The following is a 19,274-nucleotide window of genomic DNA, read 5'->3' as shown; positions in this document are numbered from 1 at the left end:
CCAAAGAGAATATCCTACGACTTTCACAGGCCTTAATTTTTGCCTTCTAAATTTAAATGTTTTTCTCTTCAAAGCCTATCAACATGTTCTGTCATCATATGAGTCATTATTTTAATCAATATAATACATTAAATTTATATTTATACACACACGTCTCTGAATCTAAATGTAATTTATTTTTGTAAATACTTATTATCAAATGTGGAATATTTGTGACGTAATAATTATATAATTTTATCATTTATTTTGACGCAACACATCTTTGTATTCGTTATCCACCGCTGATACATCAGCGACTTCTTTTATTTTCTCACGCAAATTCCTCGTCTCTCGTCGTAAGCTTCGTCGAATCGCCGTAGAGTGCATCGTTGCCAGCGCGGTGCTATCAGACCGGCGCAGAGCCCAAGACGGAAGAACATATGTTTAGCCAAGCGGCGCATGCGCAGTCACCGCTTCCGCGACGTACCTAGCCATCTTTCCAGTCAAGCAAAAGTGATTGTTTTCAGTCTCTTATTTAACTGAACTTTTATTAATGTCAGAGCCACAGTCCGCGCTGCTGTTACGAAAACAATTAGCAGGTACATTGTGAGCGTGGTTAGAGTGTTGAGTGCGTTCAACCGGGCGCGAAATCGCGGCCGAAGCACCGAGGGAATCCCGTAGTCGTGTGACTCGCGCTCTCGAAGGACTCGTCGCCGTCGTGCCTGGGTCGAGGCTCGTCCTCGGCCCCGACGAGCCCGTCTCCTCGTCCTGCTCGGGAATCCTCGACCCCGTGGTGACCCTCGTCGCGTCGTACCTCGCCTCCTCGCCGGCTCGCCGCAGCCGTGCGCACAAATACGGGGCGTGAAAATCAATACGGCTCTTTCGCGGAGAGCCTGTGTGTGCTGCGCCCGTGAATAACGTTAACCTAAGCGGCGGCGTAACGTCGCTCTCGCTCTCTCTTTCTCTCCTTCTCGTCGACGTCCTCGTCGTCGTCTACTTCGAGGTTCGACCTGCCTTCTTTTCCCCGTATTCGCGGTCGCCGACCGCGAGCCGGCGACGGCGACGACGTCGACGTCGAGGACGAGAAGGCCGCCTCGTGCCCGAAAATAATTGCAGGCCTTGTTATTTATAGCGTATACGCGCGTCACCGCTACGTCGCGCGACGTTTATTCTCGGGGCAAAAAGAAATATATCGAGCGAGGGAGCGAAAAGGAGAGAAAAAACGGGAGATACAGTGTATACACACATATATAGACGTACACACATACACATCCATTGTACCATATACAGGGACGAGACGCGAGAGCGAGTGAGAGTTGGAGAGAGAGGGAGAGAGAAGGAGAGAGCAAAAGCGCACCGTGCAACGACCATCGAAGGTCAGCCGCCTTCGGGCCATGCTCCCCTGTTCCAGTCGAGATCGACGCTACGAAAAATGCTTCGCCGGAGATCGCCTCTCTTTGTGCGACAGAGTCGCGCCGCGTGCGAAAGAGAGAGAGAGAATGTGGTCGCGTCAGTAACCTCGTGCCTCGTCTCCTTCGCGCTGACTCACCGCACGGCTCTTATGCGGCTGCGGCGGCTATTTTTCGTACAGGGCGAACCCTAACCTGTACGCCGCGCGTCTCGGGGATGAGAGTATGCGCCGCTTGCCGATCGACGTGTCGTAGGCGGCACAAGCGCACACATGTGTGCGACATGCGTACGTACGTTCGTCGCGGTCCTTGCGATGCATAATCTCGAATGATGCTGCTTTTTTAGGTGCATCAGTAGGAGACATAACCTCGACATTCTGACACTTTCCCTCGGGCTATAATCATAATTGGACTAAATTGGTTGAAGGCAGAAAAAAACACTTTCCCTCGGCGTGCTCGCTGTCATGATTGTCAAGAAATTTTACAACGATCTTGATTACTTATATCTTCGATCGAAACTTAAAAGGGGCTGTTATTTTGTCGCGCGCATTCTCTCGCTCTTTAAACGTATCTTCTTGAGATTAAAATGTAGGGAGCATGTTTTGGAGCTTAATTTAATTTTTGTAATAATGTTGTGTTTATTCTGTTATCGTATTTTTACTATAATGATATATACATATATAATTTTTGAGCTTTTTATTACAGTTTGAACGTTTTAACTATTATATAAGTTAAAGTCAATTTCTTGCTTCTCTTTACTATTATTTCAAAGCATTAGAATATAATTTACAATTTATATTTGTTAATATTACTTTATATATGAAACAATAATATTTTCTGTATCTATTGTCATACAGCTATATATATGTATATACATATTTTTTTAAACGTATTCTCCCTTTATTAAATGCTCCAGACAAATTAGCATGTTTAATATCACAGAATTGTAATATAATCATATTAATATGTGTCTGTTTCTATTTTGTAGAATTAAATAAAAATCCAGTAGAAGGGTTTTCTGCAGGCCTCATAGACGACAATGACATATATCGGTGGGAAGTACTCATTATTGGACCTCCGGATACATTATACGAAGGTGGTTTCTTCAAGGCACATTTACAGTTTCCAAAAGAATATCCACTTAGGCCACCACGAATGAAATTTATAACCGAAATATGGCATCCAAATATTGACAAAAATGGAGATGTGTGTATATCGATACTGCATGAACCTGGTGATGACAAATGGGGATACGAGAAAGCATCCGAGCGGTGGTTACCGGTTCACACAGTCGAAACTATTCTGATAAGTGTTATTAGCATGCTCGCAGATCCTAACGATGAAAGCCCTGCTAATGTGGATGCCGCCGTAAGTTATATATATGTTTATACATTTACAAATGTACATTTACAATAAAACATTATATCGCATCTATTTGTTCTTCCCTTCCTTTATACTGATGATTTATCTCTTATTGCAGAAAGAGTGGAGGGAAAGTTATACGGAATTTAAAAGAAAGGTGGCGAGGTGCGTGAGAAAAAGCCAAGAAGAGTGTTTGTAGGGGATGAACAAATATACAAATGGAAAGACTTATTTAATTCTGGTAAGTTATAGGTATATGAAAACAATCATTAATATCGCTATTATATTATTTATGATTGTTAATAATATTAGCAATATTGTTTCGATTACTTTATATGTATAATTACTTAATATTAATATAGGGAAGCCGTAAGCACTGTAAGAAAGAAACCGATGCTCAGCATAAAGCTAACGGACAACAGTGCCACTAAAAGCGGAATAAGCCTGACCTATCCTTATGCAGAGAGAAGAAGACAGAGTGTGTGTGAACGCGAAAGAAGACCTCACGCTGCTCTTCATGTTTATTAAACCACCGCCACCAACATATGATCCAGATCCATCGAAATGGAGAACATAAAAGAAATACACACGCAATTCACCTTTTACATAATAAACAGCTAAAGAAAATTAATTTACACATATACATAAAGCAAAAAATCATCTCTGTATAATTACTACCTTAATATTAATAGTTCTTATAAACTCTTAACTCTCCCCGCCCCTCCTATGCTCAAGAACTACCCCGAGCCCCTTTGGACCGAACCTTGTAATTTAAATAATATGTTTACGTTTATCTCAATAATAATTCCTTAGTGTCGTTTCGTATTTTCTTACTTTCGTAAATATATACATGTATAAATAAATTTTTATAAAATCAAGGAAAAAGACGGGACATACAATCGTGTAATATGTCAGCCATTGCCAAGAATGGACTGCGTACGAATTAATTGATACACTGCGGTGAGAATAATGCCGTACTTACGCGCGGCAATGTAAAAATATATGTTAAATTTTAATCGAACCGTAAGTTGCCAAAATAATGAATTTTAATTCAAGTGATAATAATGATAATATTATTATTAATGTATTAATAATTACAGCTAGTTCGCATAACGTAACACGTTATAAGATATTCTTTCTTCAACTATCATTCATGGAGTAACAGCGCTTTCTTTGCAAAGTAAACTTGCGGTTCTTTTTTTTTTAATCAATTATAATTATGTGACTATTATTTAAATAGTTATTTAAATTTAAATCATTCTTTTCTCTTAGCAAATTCGTTCACAATTTAAAAATTAAAATTTAAGTTAAAATTCATCTGGTTATATTATTTCATATTGTCAATTAAATCTTAAGACATTGAAACAGCGTCTATATTACATTACACCTACTCTTTTTCTCATCTATTTCATTGTATTATTTATCACATTTTCTCCTACCGAAATAATAACAAGCAGATACGTTTCTACAGAACATCATATTTTATTTTTATCATTCTCGTACATTTATTTCAAAATTTATACAATTAAATGTATAGGAATTTTGTGTGTGAAATAATGAAAAAGAATTTTCGCAGTTTTTGGACAGCAATCAGTAAGTGTATGTTTTCGTAATAATACAAGTGATAATAATAGTATCTTATCGTTTGTAATAATTTGTACATGTACTTAATTTTTATATCTGTGTCTTTCTTTTTTTGTGTTTATATTTTTATATTTAATGTTTTATAAAAATTAATAACACATTGTGTGCAAGAAAACGTTTATGCACATTATGTTAGAGAAAATATCTCGAAAAAATATAATAGATGTAGTAAAAAACTCCATTTATTATAATGATAGACTTATCAATTACTTTTCGAACTGCCAATTATAAAGTACCTTGCAAATTATAAATAATACTCGCATATGCGGTTAATAGTAATGCCAATAATTAAAAAACCTAGTAAAATACATACTAATAAGTACATTACCAGTAAATACAATTCTTATTTAAATACTAAAAGAAAAAATATATAATAGAATATTTATATATCAATTCATATTAAACAGGAATATGAAAAAATACTTTTAACAAATATGCATAAAATTTATGTTATATAAATTTGCAATTGAAGGCAACAAGTTGCAAATTATAAAAATCCTCGTTGTTTTATTTCTCTCCAATGTGCCGCTCCAGTGAATATATGATAAAAATTAAAATATTCTTTTCTTAATAATTTAATACGCTTCAAGATTTATTTTTGCTTCTTTCTAGATAATAATGTTATGTTTAATTATTTTTGTGTTTGCACGATAATATAAATGTTAAAGAATTTAAAGATATATATACAATCTAATATATATATAATTAATTTCTTCTTTTTTTAATATTAATATCTACAAGAACGAAAAGAAAAAAATATTTGTTTGAATTAATCAAATAGTTTAGTTATTTTAGCAAAATACTTATAATTGTGATAAAGTTTGCCACTTATAAGCTACATAAAAAAAAGATCAAAACGGAAAAGAGGGAAAAGATGGGTTATTATAATAATTAGCAGTATAATATATATATTTTTTAAATACAGGCTTTTTAATTTAGAAATTCTTGAAAGGAGACATTGATATGAATAATATAATTATATGTATATACAATGAAGATAATCTTCCATTTTATCTCGTGGTTGAATTATATTATTGCATGTTTTACAACTAATACGAATTTTAAATCGATAAGAATGCAAGATTTATTTACTAAATCAGAATAACAAGTAACATGCAGAATAATCAGCATAACTATACTTAAGAATGTTCGAGACATCGAGTGCTCTTTGCATTATTATGTATATTTTTACAAGTTTCTTTAATTTATTGCATAGCTTTACTATTAAATTATAGAAATATATAAATTTGAAAGAAAAGAAATATGTTACTTTGCTCCTTAATAAATCGTATCATTTCATATGTTGCATATAAAGACTAAGATATTGTGAAACATTTTCTATCTTCATGAAAATGAACGATTCCTGTACCCATTTGCCAATCATAAAATATGGTAATTGTTATATAAACATGTACATATAAAAAATTAATCAAAAAGATAATAGCTAAAGTTATTCGAAATACGACGAGAGAATAAATGTTTTGAAGTTGAAAAATAAAAAGAGAAAGAAAAAATATATAAAGCACGTGCTCTCAATGTCTCCGAGGCGGTATTATCGATATTTTTTTGTAATAAATCGTTCTAATTTTAAAATTTCTCATGGAAGATATGGATGTATAGTATAATTTACTTGTGTAGAACGCGCGCGCAGTGTGTGCGTAAAGGAGTTATTAAAGACCCTTAAGTTAAGATCGTCAATAAATCTCTCATATATCTTCAATACTTTGTATACCTTATTTATTTCTTTTTTATCTTCGTATAATAATCATAAACGTACAATTTAAAACAATAGTGCTCGTGTGTTTATGCAATGTACAGGATACTCTTTAAGCTATAATACAGTTCGAAATAAAATACAAATCAATAGACTATTACTTTAGGTAAACCTTCTTGTTTTTTTTTCTGTTTAATACATTATTTTCACTACTGGATGACAGTGTCCTTCGTTTATGTGTGATTCGTTTATTCTTCCCTTTTTGATCATCGCATGCCCGCGCGTTTCTGCATTTCGAGTTGCATACGCGCGCGTTTCACCTTGATGCGTCTCCTGGGGGGGCCTCAACAGCTTTTGAATGTGTCTATCTACAATTACCTTTTGTTGTAAAATATTCATTATTAGGTTTACGATATGATTTCCCTCCTTCCCGCCGTTGTCGATAACGCTAATAACGCATTCGCACGCAGTTACGCACTTGTGTATATTATTCGTTACGTTATAATACATGTTCCGTCATACGCACACCATCCTAGACGGTCTCGTCGATCTTTGTCCTCGACATAAAAGTTGTACCGCGTTTTAAATAATTAAAGCTATCGGCTATCTATCGGCTATCCTGTATCTACAAAAAATCTATATGCGTTACGCTTGTTTCGCCGCGAAAATGAAGAAAAGGGAAATAATCATAATCGTGTATACATATAATAAATCGTAAGATCGTCGATCCGCCGAATGATCAAACGCTTTAGCCGCTATTATCGGTTAAATTGCCGATCATCTCGCCAATACGAGTTTGTATTAATGTCGCATCTATAATAGATCCCGAAGAACGAAAGGCTCGATGATTGGACTTCTGTCATCGGTGAGGATCGACGATTGTCTACGAATTATTTCGCGATTGCCGCGCGTCGTTAACCCAAGTTAATTAAATCGAAAGGATGAATGTTGGATTAATGCTCGATCGTGAAATAATAATGGTGAAATAATTTAGTTTGGTATAGTTCGAAGATTTGAGATCGCACGCGTTTGTTCTCCGTCTTTTGTTTTCTCCCTTGCTTTATCCACTAATCTAATTCACATCCGGAGCTTTCTCTATCGCAGCCGCATCGATATATGTATCATTCGACGATTATACGAACGATCGACGAAATTCTCGTCTAACATATGATCGTTTATATCCTCGTCGATCGCCAGGCTACGTTATTTCTCGTGAGACTCGGATCACTCGTCGACAGGCGGAATTCATCAGCGTCAATTAAATTACGAGACGTAATCGCACGAGTATAGCAATATATGTATATGTACACATTCGATATTCCGGTCCGATCGACTTTCGTCGTGACGATTCATGAAAAATTTAAGAAAGAATCGAGGGTTCGGGGAGAGTCGGGGTGGAGGATAAGGGGGAAAGAATCAATCGATCACTGATCTCTCTCTCGTTTAGCAATGCCCTTCTACAGCGATCGTCTCGCACGAACTCTTTGATGCGCCTCTGCCCGTACAATATCTCATTTCGCGTTTGTTCATTCATTTTTTTTTTATTTTTATAACTGCGGACTAGAATTTTTGTTTAATTGAAGATTAAAATTTATTCTGATAAATATACTAGAGTTTGATTCGTAATAATTCGAGGACTTGTTTCTCTTTCTCTCTTTCTTTCTCTCTCTCTCTTTCTCACACATACACACGAAATTCATCATGCACGCACGCGTTTATCCATTCGCTCTTAACACTGAATCGTTTCGAAATGTCTCCTGCGCATTTTTTTCTCTCCCTTCTTTTTCTAGGCATCGATAATTTACGGCAAATTCTCGTAATTATGTGTTCTTCCTTTTGCGCCGCTCGTAATAACCCGAACGCTGCATTTTCACGAATCGCAACGAACAGTTAATGAAATACGCGGCTTAATTATCTGCTCACTCCTCATCGTTTGGTAGCTGATTACGCGAGTTCCTCCTTAAAATGTGCGATACTGACTGCGACAGGTGAAAATTCAGCGTGCAGTATTCGCTGTTAGTCTGCGTGGATATATTCGTTACGCTATTAGATAATTAAGTGTGATAAGTAAATATACAAGATCGTGTGTGTATACGTGTGTATGCATGTATGTATATGTAGTTTTGTGTTTTCTCATAATATTTCGCCAAGTTTTCTTTCCTTCCTTCCATTTGTACAGATATTTACATACGCCAGAAATCGCAGAATTATAAACTCGCGCAATCTCTCGCCTCGTTCGATGAAGTCGACGTGCCTGTTCGTCCTTTCGTTTACACGTCCTCTTTCTCTCTACATCGCAATATAAGCTCTATCACATTGGCTTTATAAGCCACATTGTTGTTGCGATAATGATTCTCTAATAAAATAATAGTGACAATATTGATATAATAATGACAATAATAATAATGATAATAAGCAATGTGACAACATAAGCGCCTAATAATATAATATTTAATAATAATAATAATATATTCAGAATATTAAATAAAAATTATTAAAGATATTCATATAACCAATTGTTCTAGCGCAGCTAATAGAAATTCCAACAAATAGAAAAAGGAAGTTTAAATAATCATATCGTGAAACGAATAAATTTACTTCTTTTTGGTATTTTATACATTCTGCATGCCGTTCAACATATTAACGTAAAAATAATAATCGATGACAGATTTTTTTGACAACTGAAAATATTTCATAATGATAATTATATAATAATAATAATATAATATTATATATAATAATATTAATAAATCGTAATCATAATAGCAGTGATAATAATAACATTGGTAACGGTCTTAAGTGATCATTCTCCTCGCAATTTTATAAATAGGCAGATAAGAGCAAAAAGTAGGATAAAAAGAGGAGAAAAGGGAAATGTAAAATTTTTTAAACCAAAAGTGGTAAAAAGTATATAACTGGAGAGAGAGAGAGAGAGAGAGAGAGAGAGAGAGAGAGAGAGAGAGAGAGAGAGAGAAGGGAAGAGAGGAATATATAACATTAACAGCTTAACCATTATAGGGGGATAGGGAGGCGAGTATAAACAATAACATGAATCACAATTATGCAATAATTATTAATCGGCCGTTTTCCGTCGCGCGCAATTTTTCGTTAAAAATTAATAATAATTCGATCTAACAATTAGTTACTGGGAGATTGCACTGTGTGGCGAACCCGGACCACCTTCGTTTTCCATGCATCATCTAGTCCATTCGTCTCCCCACTTCCGGAATGGTACGCTACCGTATCATTCGTCTTTGAGGGGAGGTGTTACATCCGAAAGCGAAAGCGGCCCGGGTTCTCTCAAATTTCGAGCGAATTGCAACGAGAGCCCGTTGTCATCCCACAGCCGACTCCGTTGTATTTCACAGTCTTCGTTTAAACGATACGATTTCGCACCGACGCGTACCGACACCGATCTCGTACCACTTGCCGCGTAGAAAACGTCACAATATGAGGTCCTTTTGATTGAGCTCCGTTCAGTTTTGATCCTTTCGTTCTCTTGGCGCCTCGTCCAAGCCGACCAAGATGTCCCCTAGTTTCTGTGTTTGGTGACACCCTCCAAGAATGTCCCAGACTTTCGCGGTTCGCCTTCCTATGATAATGCCCTCGTGGTAGGCAGGACTCGCAACACGACCGAGTCCTATAACTGGTTTCCTCGTTTAAAACTTAACTAGACCGATGGATATCGTGAACTCGCGGAACGTCTTTTCTTATAAAGCGTCGTTTTGGCGTATCTCAATAATATCATCCTGAAGACACATCGGAAACCTCGTTCGATCTCCATTCTTCGAGAAGAAAACACCGAGTTCGCGGGTAATCCCATAAAATTTTACGTTTTAAACTGTTCTAGTAATCCCACGTTTCCTCGGGTTCGTGCTTTACCACGTCCTTTGGACTCTCCTCCGTGGACTGTTGCGTCTGTTGCACCGACGGCGGTCTGAGTGACGTCGTTGGACTATTCTGACCGGATTTTGGACTGGGCAGTGGGCTATCCCGATCGGCCCCATTGTTACCGGATACGGAAGAGACGTCACTCTGGACATCTTCCTCGTATCGGTCTTGCACCGGGGTTGGCTCGACTCTTATGGTCTCCTCGGTCTCCCTCTTCACACCGTAGTCATCCGTTTGCATCACGCAAACGCCGTTGATGATGACTTCGTCACCTGCTCTCGTCGGTTCTTGCCACTCCGGATTAACCCATTGCGGTGCCGCGGGTTTCCTTCTATTGGACCTGACCGTCGTAGGTGCCGTCGGCGTTTCTGTGGGTTCTCTTTTTATACTGCCGGCCGAACCCTCCGAGTCCTCGCTACCGAGATTACTCATCGCGTCCTCGACATCCTCATCTTCAAATTCTTGATTCGGTTCCCTCTTCAGGGCGTTCATCGAGAGATCGAGGCCGGAACATTGTTCTTTCAGCGCGTTACCCACCAGAGCCGCCAAGTTGGGATTGAAGTACGGAGAGTATGGTAAGGGTACATTTCCTAGACCCAGTCTCTCTTTCTGAATTTCCAGCAGTCTTTGGTTCAATAGCAATCTGAATTGAACGGGGTCAAACGGTTGGCCAGGTTCTCGCGGCGATTGCGGCTCTGGTTGACCATGCGGCGTCTGTTGCTTGAGTCTCATTCGATGATTGTGGAACCAGTTCGTTATCGTCCTTGAAGACAGGGCAAGTTCACTGGCAAGAAATTCGATGGTGGCCACGTTGGGATACGGATCCAGGGCGAATGCGAGTCTGAGAGCTTCCTTCTGTTCCTCCGAGAAGAGAACGCGCTGCTTCTTGCCGGTAGTAGGTCCCGGGCCAGGTGATGCCGCATGGTAAAACTCGGCAGTGTCGTTGCTCGAAGTATCAGAACTATTGTCGTGACCTGGACCGCTGCTGCGTCGCCTTTTATTTGCCTCCCGTCGTTCATTCTTCAACGCCTGGAGTCGATCAATATTGTGCGCGTCTGACAGCCAAAGTTGCATTCTGATAAAAGGCTCCCGGCCTTTTATGCTAAGCATATGCCACGGTTTCGGTTTACTCAGCAGCTCACTGACGGAACCCTGCGATAGACCAAGGACTGCTTCGCCGAAGATCTTCTGGCCGATGTTATTCGCCAGTAACGCTTCCTTGATTTTCGTGGTAATGGTCTGTGTGTCGAGATCCTGCGTAAGAGCGGCCATCTCATATACGCTTGGTGAAATGTGTGGATGAAGACTGCGAAGAGGCGACGGTGCCATCTGATGATGCGGCGAGTGCAGCGACATTTGCTGCTGCTGCTGATGTTGTTGCTTCTTTTGTAATTCTTGCATGCTGAGCTGAGTGTGCGGATGATGGGGTCCGGGCGGCGTCAACATCATCGGGGGCGGAGGCTGCGGATGTTGCGGATGTTGCGGATGTTGCGGATGCTGAGGACTCTGCTGAGGTGGGCCGAGCTGCATCTGATTCTCCTGCTGATGCTGCGCCGCCGCTGCTTGCGCAGCTGCTTGAGCGGCGGCCTGCGCCTTCGCTGCGTTTTGCAGTTGTTCTTGCACGAGTTTCGTCGGCGGCATAGGTTTCATGGGTGTTCCACACGCTGTAACAATGAAAAATTCGATCAAGAAAATTCTACAGATATAACTAAAATTTCATAGTCCGAAAGCTCATCTTCTACGGACGTCAGAATGCAATTTCTTTTTTATTCATGTCTTTTGAAGAGCATACAACGCTTACGTAATTCTACGATAAAATAAAGAAGTTGCATCTATATGTTGTAAAAATGTCATGCTTGTTTAGGGCCATTCTTCATCGTAACTAAGTATACACATCATCGTGACGTTGTGCTTGACTGACATACAACAGAGCTCCCAAACTATGTTGATAATAAAGTAACAAAACATCTATATTGACCTGAGTTAAACTTACGAGGCAGGCCGCCGTAGCCGCCGGTCCTCATCAGCTTCTCTGGAGCGATCTTGTACTGGCTTGCGACCAGCTTGTGTACTGCGTTGTCGTCCTCAAGAAACATCTTCATTCGAATGAAGGGCTCGCGACCTTTTTGAGTCAGCATGTGCCATGGTTTAGGACGTGCGAGGAGATCCGACACTGATCCTTGAGACAGGCCCAACACCGACTCGCCGAATAGCCGCTGCGAAATCGAATATTGCGACAGCTGTTCTTTCACCTGTACAATACAAGTAGTAGATATTTAAAATGAAACGCAATGAAAAAAGCAAATAATAAATTGTACGAGGGTAAGTCAAAAAGTAAAGGGACAAATAAAGAAAAACACATTTATTTTAACCTATGTGGAAAATTTACATATCATTTTTCGACATAATCCTCACCAACATCGATACATTTGATCCACTACTTAATAAGCTTCTGTATTTCATCCTGAAAGAAAGATTTGGGTTGGATGCGTAGCCAGTTATGCACCACTGCAATGACCTTCTCATCCGAAGAAAAATTTTTTCCTCGTAGTGCTTCTTTTAATAAACCGAAAAGATGAAAAAAAAAAATACTACGAGAAAAAAAATTTTCTTTGGATGAGAAGGTCATTGCAGTGGTCCATAACTGGCTACGCATCCAACCCAAATCTTTCTTCCAGGATGAAATACAGAAGCTTATTAAGTAGTGGATCAAATGTATCGATGTTGGTGGGGATTATGTCGAAAAATGATATGTAAATTTTCCACATACGTTAAAATAAATGTATTTTTCTTTATTTGTCACTTTACTTTTTTATTTACCCTCGTATAAACAAAACTCGATAATGATAAGGTCGATAACGAGAAAGATATATTCCATGAAGAAGATATGAAAAAACTTACCCTTTTCACGATATCTTCGGTGTTAAGATTATTGTACATGTCGAACTGCTGCTGCGTAATCGGAGGAAGCACAGCTTTCAAAGGCCTTTGATTGGCCGAGTGATGAGTTGGTGTGGACGGTTGACTTATCAGACTATTTGTGATGGAGGCCATCCTCTGCAAGGGGCTGGCAGCCGCCGCACTGGCGAACTCTTCGTTGGGTGTCATCGCGGGAGGAAGTATGGAATTGCCCAGGGGAGAACTCGCGCTAGAACCGCCGGGTGTTGATTGAGGACCCGTCGATTCTTGTTTCGGCCTCACCAAGGAAAAAGCGCTACCGGCATGTCTCATCGCCTCCTCCATCTTTTCTTTCTCTTCCTCCGATATGCCGTTTATCATTTTATTGCGCGGATCCACTTTGCCTAAACTCAAATCTTGAACAGCGGCACTGCCGCCATTCGCGGCTAAGTGATGTTGCTGAAGAGCTTGCTGCTGGAGCGCCAGCAAGCCCGGAAGTCCAGGTAATCCTGGCAATCCGGTCATCGAAGGATTTTGACCTGATGCAGCGTTCAATTTTTGAAGTTCACGATGATAAGCATCCAATGCCAATCGAATATCTTCCGACGTGCGCTCGATACCTTGAAGACCGCCTTGAGTGCCACTGAAAAAATGTGGAAAGATCGCACTACGGTCAATCGAGGTCATGTGCTGTCCTCAATAATAATCAATCGCGTTAACGCAGTCATACGTAAATATTATACAGATATCATTACGGCATTAAATTATACGTTTCAAATTAAAAGATCTTAAATTATAATCGAGATATAAATCTACGTCATGTTCGAGCTCATCGATTATTTTTAGATAAAATGCACTACTCGAAAAAAGTTACCTCACGAAACGATCGTTTGCTCTTGACATTTCAACTTGCTATAATGTATTCGAGGAAATATATTAATGCTTTAATTGAATCGTCATCGATAGAGATGTGTCATCATTGTTCAATTTTCATCGGTAGAGATCATGCGTTGCTCGTATATATAAGCTGCGACATTTCGAACTTCGATAAGCAGATCCACGTCATAATCTTACCTAGAAAACTCTCGCGGACGAAGATCCTCTACTCTCCTGCCCATCAGTTTAGCCAGCTCCTCCTGGTAAATTCTCACCACCTTCTCCTGGGGAATGTCATCGTTCTCGTACTTCTTCAGTCTCCTGTTTTGGCTGTCCAGTCTGTCCAGTCTGTCCTTGTTAAACGGACTCGGACAACCGATCCTATTCGGACTCTTGCTATCAGCGTCGTTCGATATCTCATGCTCGCCTCTCATTTGCATATGGCTCGGTTCCGAAAGAATATGCGCCAATCTTTCGTCACTCATTTCCGGCGGACCACCATCCTGTGGTCCACGTGCGAATGCTGGCATTCCCTGCTCCTTGCCTGAAACATACTCTACGGGTGAGGCACAACTTGTGGTGTATTCTTACTCAGTTTGTGTGGTCTTAAAAATATACACATATACATATATATAAATAAAAATATATAATATATAAAAATAAGTTTATAAATGAAGAATGCACAAATAATTCTCGACGTGATTACCGTTCGCAATAGAGTAGTTGCTATTTTTTACGCATTTTTTTTTAATTATTATTATTTCAACATATTTTTATAACATGTTGTTATTTATCTAGCATCGTATAATACGATTTGTAGGATTCATTACGCGTATATGAATTTAATCTGACATGTATTGTTGCAAAGTCATAAATTGATCTTGTAAACCATATTCATTTTCTCGCGAGGGATGTTTATTCGGAGATAAACTAGCCTACACACGGTAGCGAGTCATATTTGGAGGATGATTTGATGTTCGTGAGCAATTAATAACGCGCGCAATCGATAACAGCGTGCTGAACCCGAAGGCAAAGTATACTCAACGACGATAATTAAAATATCCTCTTCTGGACCCTCTCCCTTGCGGTCTTCCCCCTGCACATCGGCAGGAGTGTAGTCCTCCTACGTGTTTCCCGTCTAATTGACCAATCAGCTGTGAGATTCAGACGAACGAACCATCGATCATGTCTTTGATTGCTCTCCCGAGCATTGCACACGAGAGAAAGCGATTTGCGGCGAAGAATCGGGCGCACACATATCGCATTTCACACAAGAAATAATCTCGGGGCGTTTCAAGATCTGATGTGTGTCTCTCTGATTTGTAAGCGGAATTTCTGCTCGATGCAGTTTTCCACGATTGTAAAATGACTCTTGCCAGGCACATGATTCGTTGATTTCAAGCTAATGTGTAGCTGCGTTTTTATCATCATTTTACTTCGTTGTGTAGATATGATTACTGTTAATACCGTAAGCAATCGCAGCATCTGCGCATTTACGCGACACGTTTCTCGTATATTAAACAAAAGAATAATCTAATATCTACTTTTCATTCTGTATTAATGCCGTTACATTCTCTGAAAAGGTCTTAACTCGCTTGGTGACCCAAGTAAGTCATTCCGTTTTATTATCTTAGATTTTATTTAATTTTAACGCTGATATAAATAATTATGGCAGGCAATATATACGTCGAGAAAAAATTGACAGATCGAGATAACAAATCCGCGATATTGACGATAGAGTGGGTGGATCTGAAGCAGTCGAGTGAAATCGGGGATCTAGAAGAAAGAACGCGATGACGTGTATGCGCAATCGCGCATTGTGTGTCGCAATGTTTGAGTCTCTGCCAGCAAACTCGAGCGATTATGCTTTTCTGTTCTGTCTTCGTCTATAGATATATAGAGGTAACAAAGTTCTTTCGTAGAATTATACGGATTCTGAATCTGTTCACAATCAACACAGTACTATTAATGATATATTCATAAAGTGAGAAGCTCTGGATATTATCACGATTGCACTCCGATATGAAATAATCTTTCTACTTGGCAAACATCTTACTTGGTAATTGAAAATTTGTCAAGAGGACTGCTACGTGAATAAAAAGAAAAAATGTGTTGTAAATCTCCTTATCACATCTCATATATATAAAAATATCCAATAGTCTTATAATAATTATACCGTCAATTTTTTATCGCTCGAATTCGGAGAAGCACACACGTAACGATTACATTACGTGGAATGGTATTTGCGGGGTATACCGAGATAAAAGAAATGAGGTCACCATTACGTCTTTTCTGCGGATGGACCATTTGCGGTCCGATTAACGAAATTGGCGCTTTATCGCTATCGAACGGGATGTATCCCTTTGAATTCCGGTTGAACAACGGCGATATTTTAAGGGAGGAATCGCGAACTTGATTAAATCTCAAAGGTATTAAAAACAAACGAATTTTTTCTTTTTTCGATTACGATTCACTCGGATTCTCGCGGGGTCTAATTTTTGTTAATCGTCGCTTATTACCGATGACAACGTTAATTTTACGCGATACGTATAGCGCTTTATGATTTTCTCCAGTACCGTTATCGCGCAAATCAAACGACAGCGTAATATAATTTTCTGCTGGAAATTGACGGTGGGAGATGAGTCACTTGCGTCACTATAATAACATCTTCTTTTCCGCGGATATTTTGCGCGGCATTTCACGTGGGAAACCTCATGCGCGTCATATATATATACAATATATAGAATCGCGCGTTGGTTGATTATATACGTTCTCCGACATCCTCTCGCAACGACTTCTCATAGGAAAACTAGAATAAGAGTCTAGTCGTGTACAACAAATATTATCGGACAAATACGATCGCGAGCGATACCTTATGGCGCGTGCAACATATATGTATACGACGATACGAGCGCGCAATTATTTGCTTGTCATATATAATATCTGCAGACAACGCAACTCTTTCTCATCAACTCAACAATGAACGGTATCGTTGCGAATTCGCAATGTTTCTCTCAATTAAAAGAAACATTTTTCTATAGGTTTGCCCAATCTGGTGTGTACCATTTTTCAGTCGCGAATGTGTATTGCACGGTAATGTTGGCAGATTTAACGGCGAAATTAGATTTAGGAGCATTTCAACAAGCTCGAAAGGATGTTACGTTACAGGAAAGACGCAAAAAATCGCGTTATATTCTGAAAGAAAAAAAAAGAGAAAGCACACGATTATACATTGTATATTCACGATACCGAGGTGATAAGATAGATTTTCATCTCATCGCTATTTCGATCGCTCACACGTCAATCTCCCACGGTCTGAAAAGTCTCGACGCGGCCGGGATAAGTCGCTTGGAAAATGGCCCGGCCGTTTTACGCAACGTGTCGTCGCGGCACGTCGCGCATTGTGTGTCGCTTGAGCTTTGCGCGCTAAATCCATACTTTTCTCAGCGGATTGCGCCGACCGTCTCACCACCACCTCCGTGGAGACGATGGCGAAACGTCACGGTCGACGTGCGGTCCCGATCGCGGCATCAAAGACCGACCGGTTACGGGGAATCGACGACGAAAGGCGAGAACAATCGCGGTAACACAATGGACGACGACGACGACGACGACGACGACGACGACGACGACGACGAGAGAAGGAAACCTATTTCGCGATACACTCGTGCGTGTTTCGCCGGAAAGGAAACCATACCCTACCCCCTCGCACCCCATCCCCAGGGTATACACAGGCGGCAATTATATTCGCGCCGTAAAATTGTCTCGGCGCATGCACGTGCACGCGACGCGATCCGCGCGCACACGCGGATATACATAAGGGAGAGAGAGAGAGAAAACGCCGACAATGGTTCTGCCTGATGATTGCAAAATCTGGAACGATTTCGTGGGAGACCGGTGACTTAAGAAATTCACCCGATTGTGCGTTCGCGGGAGCGAGCAAGAGTTACGCGTCGCGACTCGCGATCGCACGCGGTTTGTGGAAAGTTTGCCTATGTAGGTTCACGTATGGATGGAAATCGATGCATTTTTTTTTTTTAGTAAAATTGGCACATAAACTCGAGGAAAGTTGAGAGAGTTGCGAATATTTCGTTGCGTCATACTTGAGTAGCTTCATCGAAATAAATTATAAAATTACATCTTAAGCAATGCTGATTTAAAAAAAAGAATTGATATTTCCAGTGCGTGCGAATGTCGTCCTCGAACGCGTTCATGATGATGATATTGTTTCAAAGATAAGCGCGAGATAAGTACATACATATTTGTTCGCATTTTCCTGTAGGCATTCAAATTATCTCGCGTGTTGTCTATTGTAAATGTACTGTTAGATGTCTGATAATACGTTGATCAAACAACTATTGAGTAATCGAAGTGGAAGCCCAAGAAAACTCGTGAAATCTAAAATATGCGAAGATACTTTTTCCTTCGATTTGAAATATCTATTTCGAGGAGAATCTGAATGTGTTGGATCTCGGATGCTGGAGCGCGATTGTATCAACTAATCTCCGATTCTCGTCACTAGGAATAAGGATGCGTTTGCATCCGAAAATTCTGGACAGCTCGCTAGCGAGGTGTGTCGGAAAATCTGATAAAATCGACGCACAAGCGCTAATGAACGAAACTCGTTCGCGCGGAATACAGACACTCTCTTTCTCTAGGTACACAGACACCTGTGTACAAAGAGCATTTTCCTTGCCTTCCTTTGCGGGTGCAGCCTGTTTAATTGACGATGAGATAGTCATGCGATGTTCATAACACAGCAAGGCATCGTCGCCAGTTTCATCATCGGGGTAATTAAAAAAGAATCGTTCGCGACTCGGAGGAACCGTTCTCTCACGTGTGTCGAAATTGAACCAGATTCCTTGGTCGGAAACTGCCGAATGTAATTCAAAAGCGAGAGATTTTCAATCGAACACAATGCATTTAAAATATCTGTAACGAGAGAATTTTACGACACGATATGTGAAACATATAGTAATATAGAAACATTCAACACACCTAGCAATATTCTCACAGTTTTTTTTTTAAGTACGAATAAAAGTTTAAATTGGGATTATATGATTAAAAGCCGCTTGAAAAAGTTTTATCTATAACTTTGCAGACGATCGATAAATATAACGTTCGTAAAGTGTCGTAGAGTGTAAAGATTTGTGTGTAAAGATCTGAATACAAGATTCTCATACAAAACCGACAATCGGCTGGTTTCTTTCAATGACCTCTGTAAATTTCATCAGTCGCATAAATTTCTGTTTAATGATCCGCGTATTATACATATACGAATATCTATATAGCTGCCACGTGCGAAGACTGTCATAAGTTTTGAAATCGCCGTTGCGCTTCGATAGCGTTATCTCTCTTTCGGATCGGGTCAATGTACGCAAATGAGATACTTTTATAGCCGCGGTCGTTAAGCAAATCGCTCCTCGCGATATTCGGTAATGCTTTCTACGTATACTTGGCTAATTATTAGTCCTTCTTTTTTAAATTAGTATCTAATCATA

General features: G+C 39.6%; 2 protein-coding genes across 9 annotated transcripts in view; one reads left to right on the top strand and one right to left on the bottom strand.

Annotated features, from left to right (window-relative positions):
* Window positions 1–422: 422 nt before the first annotated feature.
* Window positions 423–4,126, top strand: Ube2g1 (ubiquitin-conjugating enzyme E2G 1). 2 transcript variants are annotated; one of them, XM_083048041.1, is made up of 4 exons: window positions 423–578; window positions 2,377–2,756; window positions 2,869–2,991; window positions 3,113–4,120. In XM_083048041.1, the coding sequence occupies exons 1-3, from the start codon at window positions 533–535 to the stop codon at window positions 2,947–2,949; spliced, it is 507 nt and encodes a 168-aa protein (XP_082904167.1). In that variant the 5' UTR covers window positions 423–532; the 3' UTR covers window positions 2,950–2,991; window positions 3,113–4,120. The 2 variants fall into 2 exon arrangements, with proteins under 2 accessions (XP_082904167.1, XP_082904166.1); XM_083048040.1 differs by lacking the exon at window positions 423–578 and adding an exon at window positions 1,387–1,675 and having other exon boundaries at window positions 3,113–4,126.
* A 1,979-nt stretch (window positions 4,127–6,105) lies between these two features.
* Cut (homeobox protein, cut) overlaps window positions 6,106–19,274 on the bottom strand; it is a 142,813-nt gene continuing 129,644 nt past the window's right edge. For 3 of the 7 annotated variants that reach the window (XM_083048861.1, XM_083048863.1, XM_083048862.1), the window contains exons 6-9: window positions 13,972–14,329; window positions 12,901–13,564; window positions 11,978–12,251; window positions 6,106–11,663 (exon numbers count right to left, since the gene is read on the bottom strand). In XM_083048861.1, the coding sequence (XP_082904987.1) occupies window positions 9,955–11,663; window positions 11,978–12,251; window positions 12,901–13,564; window positions 13,972–14,329 (3,005 nt within the window). In that variant the 3' untranslated portion in view covers window positions 6,106–9,954. The remainder of the gene's footprint in view (window positions 11,664–11,977; window positions 12,252–12,900; window positions 13,565–13,971; window positions 14,330–19,274) is intronic. The other 4 variants (XM_083048865.1, XM_083048867.1, XM_083048866.1 and 1 more) reach the window with 4 other exon arrangements.

Source organism: Prenolepis imparis, unplaced genomic scaffold (genome assembly GCF_030444845.1).
Source record: "Prenolepis imparis isolate NDT839.2.m4 unplaced genomic scaffold, iyPreImpa1.0 SCAF_10, whole genome shotgun sequence".
NCBI classification, from domain to species: domain Eukaryota; kingdom Metazoa; phylum Arthropoda; class Insecta; order Hymenoptera; family Formicidae; genus Prenolepis; species Prenolepis imparis.
Note: the sequence above shows the minus strand (reverse complement) of the source record. Positions and strands in the feature narration are given on the sequence as shown.